This window comes from Chelon labrosus (genome assembly GCF_963514085.1).
Source record: "Chelon labrosus genome assembly, chromosome: 4".
NCBI lineage: Eukaryota > Metazoa > Chordata > Actinopteri > Mugiliformes > Mugilidae > Chelon > Chelon labrosus.
This window is the reverse complement of record NC_140340.1, coordinates 30,883,557-30,893,289: the sequence shown is the minus strand read 5'-3', so window position 1 is coordinate 30,893,289 and position 9,733 is coordinate 30,883,557. Positions and strand designations below refer to the sequence as shown.

General features: G+C 43.9%; 1 protein-coding gene across 1 annotated transcript; it reads left to right on the top strand.

Annotated features, from left to right (window-relative positions):
- Positions 1–999: 999 nt before the first annotated feature.
- On the top strand, positions 1,000–4,357 carry LOC311486272 (uncharacterized protein). The gene is made up of 2 exons (XM_084542066.1): positions 1,000–3,867; positions 4,171–4,357. Exon 1 carries the CDS (start codon positions 1,434–1,436, stop codon positions 3,504–3,506), a length of 2,073 nt encoding a protein of 690 aa, XP_084398192.1. The 5' UTR covers positions 1,000–1,433; the 3' UTR covers positions 3,507–3,867; positions 4,171–4,357.
- The last annotated feature ends 5,376 nt before the right edge of the window (positions 4,358–9,733 follow it).

Below are 9,733 nucleotides of genomic sequence, written 5' to 3'. Positions count from 1 at the left end.
TTATAACAAAATGGAAGCGTTTGGGAAAAACAGCAACTCAGCCACGAAGTGGTAGGCCACGTAAAGTGACGGAGAGGGGTCAGCGGATGCTGAAGCGCATAGTGCAAAGAGGTCGCCGACTTTCTGCACAGTCAATTGCTACAGAGCTACAAACTTCATGTGACCTTCAGATTAGCCCAAGTACAGTACGCAGAGAGCTTCATGGAATGGGTTTCCATGGCCGAGCAGCTGCAGCCAAGCCACACATCACCAAGTGCAATGCAAGGCGTCGGATGCAATGGTGTAAAGCACGCCGCCACTGGCCTCTAGAGCAGTGGAGACGCGTTCTCTGGAGTGATGAATCACGCTTTACCATCTGGCAATCTGATGGACGAGTCTGGGTTTGGAGGTTGCCAGGAGAACGGTACATTTCAGATTGCATTGTGCCAACTGTGAAATTTGGTGGAGGAGGAATTATGGTATGGGGTTGTTTTTCAGGAGCTGGGCTTGGCCCCTTAGTTCCAGTGAAAGGAACATTGAATGCTTCAGGATACCAAAACATTTTGGACAATTCCATGCTCCCAACCTTGTGGGAACAGTTTGGAGCGGGCCCCTTCCTCTTCCAACATGACTGTGCACCAGTGCACAAAGCAAGGTCCATAAAGACGTGGATGACAGAGTCTGGTGTGGATGAACTTGACTGGCCTGCACAGAGTCCTGACCTGAACCCGACAGAACACCTTTGGGATGAATTAGAGCGGAGACTGAGAGCCAGGCCTTCTCGACCAACATCAGTGTGTGACCTCACCAATGCGCTTTTGGAAGAATGGTCAAAAATTCCTATAAACACTCTCCTCAACCTTGTGGACAGTCTTCCCAGAAGAGTTGAAGCTGTAATAGCTGCAAAAGGTGGACCGACATCATATTGAATTCTATGAGTTAGGAATGGGATGGCACTTCAGTTCATAGAATGAGTAAAGGCAGGTGAGCGAATACTTTTGGTAATATAGTGTAGCTTATATGACCCAATAGGCCTCGCAACACCTGCCAAACAAAAGGGTGCCATCCTGGTCAGAAAAGCTTTTCAAGAAACTGGAGGAAAATCTCTGGCACGGGACACATGGGACAGATCTCTGTCTGAAAGACTGAGAGAAGAAGCCGTCCACCTGTTTGAGGAATACACACGTCTCAGCCAAGTAACCTTCCACAGAAGCCTCACACCAGTCAAAAGGATTGGAGGTCCCTGGGGAATAACATTCTCTGATGGGAGTGACCAGAGCTACGGAGCTGTTGCATACTTCAGGTGAGAGACTGAACAGGGCATCCTGGTCCGGCTTGTTGAGTCCAAAGCAAAGCTCACACCACTGGACCAAAAGGGAGAACCAGTAAAGGCTGAGGTCTGTGGTGCTGTCTTTGCTGCAAGACTCAGAAAATACATCGAAAAGCACAGTCGGATGCAAGTTGAACGTTGGTTCCATCTGCTGGACAGTCAAACCGTGCTAGGAGCAATCCAAAGAGACAGCTATGGGTTCCAAACATTTTTTGCAAACAGGGTTGGAGAGATCCAGAAATCCACATCTGTTGAAGACTGGAGATGGATTTCAGGTGAGCAAAACATTGCTGACCTCATAACGAGAGGAGCAACAGAAGAACTCAAAGAGAACTCTGTGTGGCAAAATGGACCAGAGTTTCTGAAATTACCCGTGGGTGAATGGCCCATAAAATCAGCCAAAGACATCGCTGCACATGCTAAAGAAGGCATAAACAAGCTCCAAAGGAAAGGTTTCACAGCAGCACTAACCCGAGCGCAGGTGAAAATGCTTCCAACCACTGCTCCAGGCAAAGCTGACCAAAGCAAGGACCTGCAAAGCAGTCCAAATGGAGAAGAACGCCAAATCCGAGTCCAGAGACCACCTGCTGGTTCTGCAGTGAAAAAAATCATTGACATCAGCAAGTTCAGCAGTTTAACCAAGCTGACCAGAGTTATTGCATGGGTGTGGAGAGCTGCCACGAAGTGGAGAAAAGTGCTGGTCAAGACCTCAGCCACAAGTAAGCCAAAGGAGGAGGGAATTCCTTCAGCCCAAAAGATCAAATCCAGAGCCAAAGAAGCTGCACTCACTGTAAGTGAGTGTAAAGATGTGCTCAGGGATATCTTCCTTGCGGCTCAAGAGGAGATAACCTTTCCAGGCACCACACTCAACAGACTTGCTGTGTACAGAGATGAGAACACCGGTCTTTTACTCTGTGGAGGAAGGTTACAAATCTTCAATGAAGAAAAAACTGCAGTACCAATCTTACCTTGCACATCCTGGATATCTAATCTTCTATCCCAGGAAGCTCACAATGCAAACCATGAGGAAATTGCAAGTACACTCCTCCGGATGAGAAGGAAAGCCTGGGTAGTAAGAGGCCGGAAACTGGCTCAAAAGGTAGTTAATGACTGCATAACATGCAGAAAAGCCAAGGCCAGGAGATGCCAGCAGATCATGAGTGACCTTCCACCTGAGAGAATAACACCAGCCAATCCATTCGAGTACACAACAGTGGACTTATTTGGACCTTACGAAGTGAAGGATGAAGTGAGGAAGAAGGTAAAGCTCAAAGTGTGGGGAATTGTCTTCTGCTGCATGGCATCCAGAGCTATACACACAGACCTCGTGAGTGATCAGTCAGCTGAAGGCTTCCTGTTGGCCTACCAAAGATTCACAGCGCTGAGAGGACATCCGAGGAAACTGTGGTCCGATCCTGGAAAGAACTTTGTTGGAGCCAGACCTGCCCTCAAAGAGCTCTACACGTTTCTGGACCAACTGGAAAGGTCAAACCTTGAAAATGAAGCCTCCGAACATGGCACAGAATGGAGCTGGAAAATCCATCCAGCAGACTCACCTCACAGGAATGGAGCCGCTGAAGCAGCTGTCCGCACTGTGAAACGAGCTTTGCACAATCTGGGAGGTAATGGAGTCTTCACATGGAGTGAGTTTCAAACCTTCCTTTACATGGCTTCCAACCTCGCCAATGAAAGACCTATTGATGCCAGGACTCAGAGTCGGGAGGACTGTGTGGAATACATCAGCCCAAATTCACTTCTGCTTGGAAGAGCTGGTCCCAGTGGAGATCCAGGAATCTTTGACTTTGAAGGTTACTCTTACAAAAGACTGAGAGCCATCCAAACAGAAGTTGACCGGTTTTGGAGGAAATGGAGCCAGTTAGCAGGACCAAACCTGTTTGTCAGGACCAAGTGGCACACAGCGCACAGGAATGTGGCTATTGGAGATGTTGTCTGGCTAGCTGACCAGAACACCCTGAGAGGTCAGTTCAGACTTGGCAGAGTTGCTGATGTCAACACTGACAAGAAAGGAATTGTAAGGGATGTACATGTCAGGACCTTTCCCAGCTACCCAGTCTCCACTGTCAAACTCACTCAAAAGATGAAAAAACCATCATCCAAAATACCTGCAACAAGTCTTCACAGAGATGTCAGACGGATAGTTGTCCTGCTTCCAATTGAAGAGCAACAACAAAATTGAAGATAAGACGACTGAAACCAGTACATTATGCAACTGGTGTGACCTCCTTGGGTTGAATAACCAGGAGGTCAAGTGGGAGGTGTCATGTCAGATCACAATTCATCTCAAGAGCAGAGGGGAATCTGCACTCCAAACCTGTAGAGGGCAACCACACACAGGAACTCAACAGGTGCTCAACAGGAACTCTTATAGGGACCATATTTGCCTGTGCACCCACTGGAAAAGCATGGCATGAAATGTTTGGATGCTGCTAACCTCCTCACTAGCTCTTGGAAGTCAAGACCACATTTGATTGTTGTTAAACTCCTCACTTACCTGAAGAAAAGACCACAACTCCTGATCAATCCAGAAGACGCAACTGGTATGGAGTGAACAACTTTGATTGATTGATTGGTGTAATGAAGTCATGCTTCTGGAGTGAATTATTATTATTATTATTATTAAGGACATTACAGTTTGTTATGCTATTGTCTTTGCTATGCTATGAATATTGGTGAATTTAATTAAGTGATGACGACCTTATGTAACTGTTTGAGACCCTAAGTTAACTTAAATTACTTTTGTTTAAGAGTAGTGTAAAGTTTGTTTAAGGATACCTTTGAAAGAAAACATTTACTGTTATTTATTTGAAACTAAATGAATGTTTTTTTTCTGTTTCTTGAAGGTTATCAACCTATTCTATTCTGTTTTATTATCTTCAAATCCATCATTTATTCAACTGAAAACATCAACTCAACCTATCGTTAAGAAAATAAATGGAAAATAAGAAGAATTGAGTTGTCCTTTGCATCTCTTGAAGATTGATCAAGCAGTTTTTCAAGTTTGGGCAGAGTTGTGGTCACAAAAACACACAGAACTTGACAAGCGCCATGATGAATTTATATATGTCAACAGGAAACATTTTCATTCGATCAATGTACAGATCATATGCAATTAACCAACATTGTGGCCTGGAGGACAGCTGCAAAAGAGTACATTTTTGCGCACCTCCACTCCACTGAGTAGCATTTCCAATTCACTTTCTGTGAAGTTCTTATTTTTTCCCGTCTTACTCATTCTTATGCTTTCGTTTCTGATCATGCAGAGAGGGGAATCTCAGGTGCAGGGTCAATTTAAATATAATTTGCATATTTAAAAGGGGGTGAGGACAGGGAGGGGTCGGGTACAACGTGCACTCAATTCCACGTTGATTGGGATGTACAAAGGAAATGTGCTTCTGGATCTGAGCGTGCGCCACGTTTCAGTAGGAAATTCATGCAAGATTTTGTACATGAGGCCCCAGGACCGGACAGCATTCCAGGAAAGGTTCTGAAATAATGTGCCCATCAGCTTGCAAAAGTGTTCACAGACATTTTCAACCTCTCGCTGCAGCAATCCACAGTCCCCACCTGCCTAAAAACTGCAACCATAATCCCTGTGCCCAAAACCTCCTCCATTGCAGGGCTGAATGATTACAACCTTGTGGCCCTGACACCGGTCATCAGGAAATGTATGGAAAGACTGGTGCTGCTACATATCAAGGCCCAGATTCCACCTGACCTTGACCAACGTTTGCCTACAAGCCCAACAGATCAACAGATGACACCATTTCCATCACCCTCCACACTGCCCTCAGTCACCTGGACACCTCAAATACATACACTGGGATGCTGTTTGTTGACTCTGCATTTAACTCCATCAGCCCAAGCCAACTGGTCAACAAACCTGCACAAACTGCAGCTCGGAACCCCCCTTTGTCGGTGGATCATGGACTTCCTGACAGACAGACCTCAGCAGGTCAGGATGGGCACCTCCACATCCTCCACCATCGTCCTCAACACCGGAGTGCCACAGGGCTGTGTCCTAAGTCCTGCCCTCTTCATGGTTTACACCCACGACTGCATCGATACTAACACCGTCGTCAGATTTGCTGATGACACGACCATCGTTGGATTGATCAGTGGTGGCAATGAGGCTCCATACAGGGAGGAGGTCCAGAGACTATTGGCCTGGTGCAGTGACAACCACCTCAACCTCAATGCCAGGAAGACCAAAAAAATCATCACTGATTTGTGGGGGATGAGGACAACGCTGCACACAGGTCTAAGCATCAACGGAGAGGTAGTGGAGCGGGTCACAGACTTCAAGTTCCTTGGTCTGCACATCTCAGAGGACCTGGGCTGGACCGTGAATACCACACACATTCTCAAAAAAGCCTAGCAGAATCTCTTTTTTTCTGAGAACGCTAAGGAAGAACAAACTTTCTCCACCACTCCTGAAAAACTTTTACCGTTGCACCATAGAGAGTGTGCTAACCTACGGATGTACGGTGTGGTACGCCAGCTGCACCACGGCAGAGAAAAAACAGCTGCAGCTTCCCCATCTGGACAAGATCTACTCGAGCCGCCTCCTTCGACGGGCCACAAAGATCCGTAGGGACCCCACTCATCCCGGACACTCTCTGTTCAGCAGCCTCCCCTCTGGTAGACTCAGATTCATACGGGCCCGCACCAACTGACTCAGGCACAGTTTTTTCCCCATGGCTGTGACTGATGATGGAATGTTAACCCCCCCTGTTTCTCATATGGAGTACTACAGTATATTTATATTGTAGATTTCACAGGCACTTACAGAGATTTTATTATTCTAATTTTTCTTAAATTGATGTATTTTAAAATATATTTATGACCTTTATAAACACCTGGCCTCAAGCTGCTAGCTCGTTGTAACTTGTGTGCAATGACAATAAAGTTCTTCTTTATTTTTCCTACATAGGCACTCTTGTAAAAGGCTCTATAACTCCTCTATAACTACTTCACCTTACATTCTATTCTGCTTCAATACCTTGTTTCTAAAGGGAGCTGTCTGTAGAAAATACAGTAGATAGTAAAATCTTTACACAAATAACCTAAGGTGTTGTTTTGTTCTTGCAAGTAGCCTACATAATAAAAAAAATATCTTATTTTCTTACTCTAAACAAATTCAATTATGTTCTCCATATGTCTTTTGTGATGCTCCAGAAATGCCTACAAGACCCCTGAGACGGAACCTAGTTGACACATGGGGAAACGTTAATAAACTTTATCGACCTAGATTCACCCAAAAACCAGTCAATACCTCGATGGATGTCCTCAGTCCCTTGGAGGTGTGACACACTTGTTCTGGTCATGCCCTAGATTTGTTATATTTTAAATATCATTTCTTGACAGTGTCAGAGATTTTAAACTGCAAATCTGCCAAAAACTGCCAATCTTAGCACATCAAATGTACGTGACCTCAAAACAGCTAATATTGGAAAATGTAAGCAAAGTGGAGGTCATCAGCTTTCCAACCGTAGATGTCTTCAGGGGATACCAGACCTCCGATAAATCCATGGACCTGGACTGAGAGAGTCCTGCTCTTTACTGCACCATGCTCCGAAATGCTGCAAGTGTAAGAGTTCAAATGATTGCAATCCATTTAAAATGAAGCGGGCAGAGCAAACAGAGAAAGTGAAATAAATTAAAAGAGTCGAAGAAAGAGAAACTATATGAGTTGTAACCAGTGTTTGGAATAACGCCGTTTAAAAGAACGGCGTTAGGTAACGACGTCATTTTTTCAGTAACGGGGTAATTTAATTAATTACTTTTCCCGTCGTTACAACGCCGTTAACGTTACTGGACGTTAAATGCGGTGCGTTACTATGCATTGATTGAATAAACTGTGTAATCCGAACGCACCCCTGGCTCACCGCTGGTGAGGAGGTGGGTTAATAACGAGGTAAGCGATTATGATTGGCTAAGGCAGAGTCATGTTTCATGGTAGCCAATCAGAGCCAGTGGTTTTACACACATGCCAGCACACGCGCCACACACACACACACACACACAACAGCTAAACAGAGATTCGACGAAGCAGCAGAGATGGCGAGTCAGGAGCAATCCGATGAAAAGTTGGCATTTTCAAGGTGGAGATATAAGCACTACTTCAATAAATAAAAAAATTCATTGTGGTCAAAGGGAGGAACGTGCATGTAATGTGTACATTATGTCCAGGAGCGAAGACTTTCTCGACATCCGTTGTAAGCAACTCTAATTTAATGAAGCATCTCACAACGACACACGCATTTACAAAGCTAGTGGCCAAAAACACCGATACCTCCACCACAGATGACAGCTCGCCGTCTAAACCCTACCGAAATATAAATATTATAAAAATAAATTTAATATAAATATAATCATAAAATATATATATAAATATCGAAAGTTATGTACAAACACCTGTCTGTTCTAGTCATTTCAACTGACTTGTGAAAACTGCTCAAAAAAATCCAAATTCTTTGACATATAGCAACTTTTTTTTTTTTTTAACAGTAACGCAAATAGTTACTTTCCCTGGTAACGAGTTACTTTTATTATAGAGTAATTCAGTTACTAACTCAGTTACTTTTTGGAACAAGTAGTGAGTAACTATAACTAATTACTTTTTTAAAGTAACGTTCCCAACACTGGTTGTAACCAACTGCAACTAAATATAAGTGTGTCCAGGCAAAAACACACTACCATGCAGCTTTATAAAGGTAAAGCTTGGTGAGATGATGCACCTTTAATACATACCAGGTATTGATGTTCCAGCATACAAGGATAGTATATTGCTGCTGAGGTAAACTAAGCCACAACATTAAGGCAACAGGTGCTGTCTAGTCCAAAACCAACTGTGATGCATATAAAATACTTTGAACTGTAATCATTTAAAACTTTTCTTAATCCAGTCATCAGTCTCGGTATCAATGCAGTATTTTGTGGGTACACTAAAATGAGATGGTGAACAGGGTAAACATGTTAGCCCTTCAACACTTCCATGTTCACATTATCAATGTGACACTGCTAGCGTGAAATTAGCATTTACCTCGAATTGCTAAAGCCAAAACAAAACATGGCAGTAAACTCTTAAAGCTCAATTTACAAAGCAAACATGCAAATGCAGTTTTGCAATGATGGTGACCACAGGTGCTGTGCAAATCTAACACAGATGGGCACAACATGGAAGTGAGGCTGCACACGGTGTTAGAGGCTGGTGTCATGGTGAGTTTCAGTGCTAACCAATCTAATGAAGTCTGCATACCCTCTAAAAACAGCAGCTGTTGAAATGGAGGGAGAGAGGCTAAGGTGAATCAAAAAAAGGACATGTCTGTAAGGCTCCAAAATAACGCCACAAATATTAATACACATTAAGGATTGTACAGGCTAGTTGATTAGTCAACTGCACTGCTGTGCCATGACGCCTTAAGGATTAAGTCGACTAGTCACTGATCACATGACAATAACAACATGGCCGCCTCCGAGAAGACAGGTGAGGAGCCCAGTGGGTCATTGCAGCAAACTAGCGGCGGTTCATCAAACACTTCACTAAAGATGAAGCCCATTCTACCGTGACATGCAGAATATGAAAAAAGTCCGTCATGAAATAAACATATACTGCAGTGCACACTCATCTGGAAAGGCAAACGGTAACACTAGCACAGAAACGTTACAAATCCTCTCACTCAATTAACAGCTTCACCAAACGCCCTGCAGTTACAGAGAGAAGGAGGCTGCACATTAACACTTTGCTGCTGATTTAATTGTCAAAGTTGTTAGACCTTTAGCTGCTATTCTCGGAAAAGGCTTCGGAGAAATATCCTTTCTTACAACATGCTGTGAAGTACTATTAAATGCTATTGATGGTGCTGATTTATAGAGGCTGTACGTATCTGCAGCTCACAGTATTGATAAGCTTGTGTGTTTGTGTTCAGTTCTGTTGTGTGCTATTAGTTGACATTGTTGCTGTGGTTGTAGAGCGTGTTTTTTTGTCCTTGATGTCAGTTAATGCACCATGCGAGAGACAGAACTTACAGTATATGACATTGCCCCATTTGTGTTGTCAGTGAAAGAACGGACAGTGACTGATGAACTGAAACATAATGAAAGAATATTCTGTTTGTCTTTCACATGCTCCAACCCACCAAGGCAAAGGATCTGCAAGACTTCTGTAGTTTGCCCTGTGGTATCTGAGGCCAAGAGTCTGACATGGGTTGTCCCAGACTGCTGCTCAGTGACAACTCCCCTTAAGTCTTGGCATTTTTTGAAGATGTTCCAACTCAGTCATCTGGTTTATCCCTCATCAAAGTCCACATCCAAGAGGTTGAGAAATGAGAACCAACTGCAAACAATACAACTGTGGCAACTGTGGTCTTAATGTTTTGGCTCACCTGTGTACGTTGGTGCCTT

What these genes read in the sequence shown, in the direction of transcription:
- LOC311486272 (XM_084542066.1), top strand. Translation starts at nt 1,434, where the DNA reads ATGCAAGTTGAACGTTGGTTCCATCTGCTGGACAGTCAAACCGTGCTA.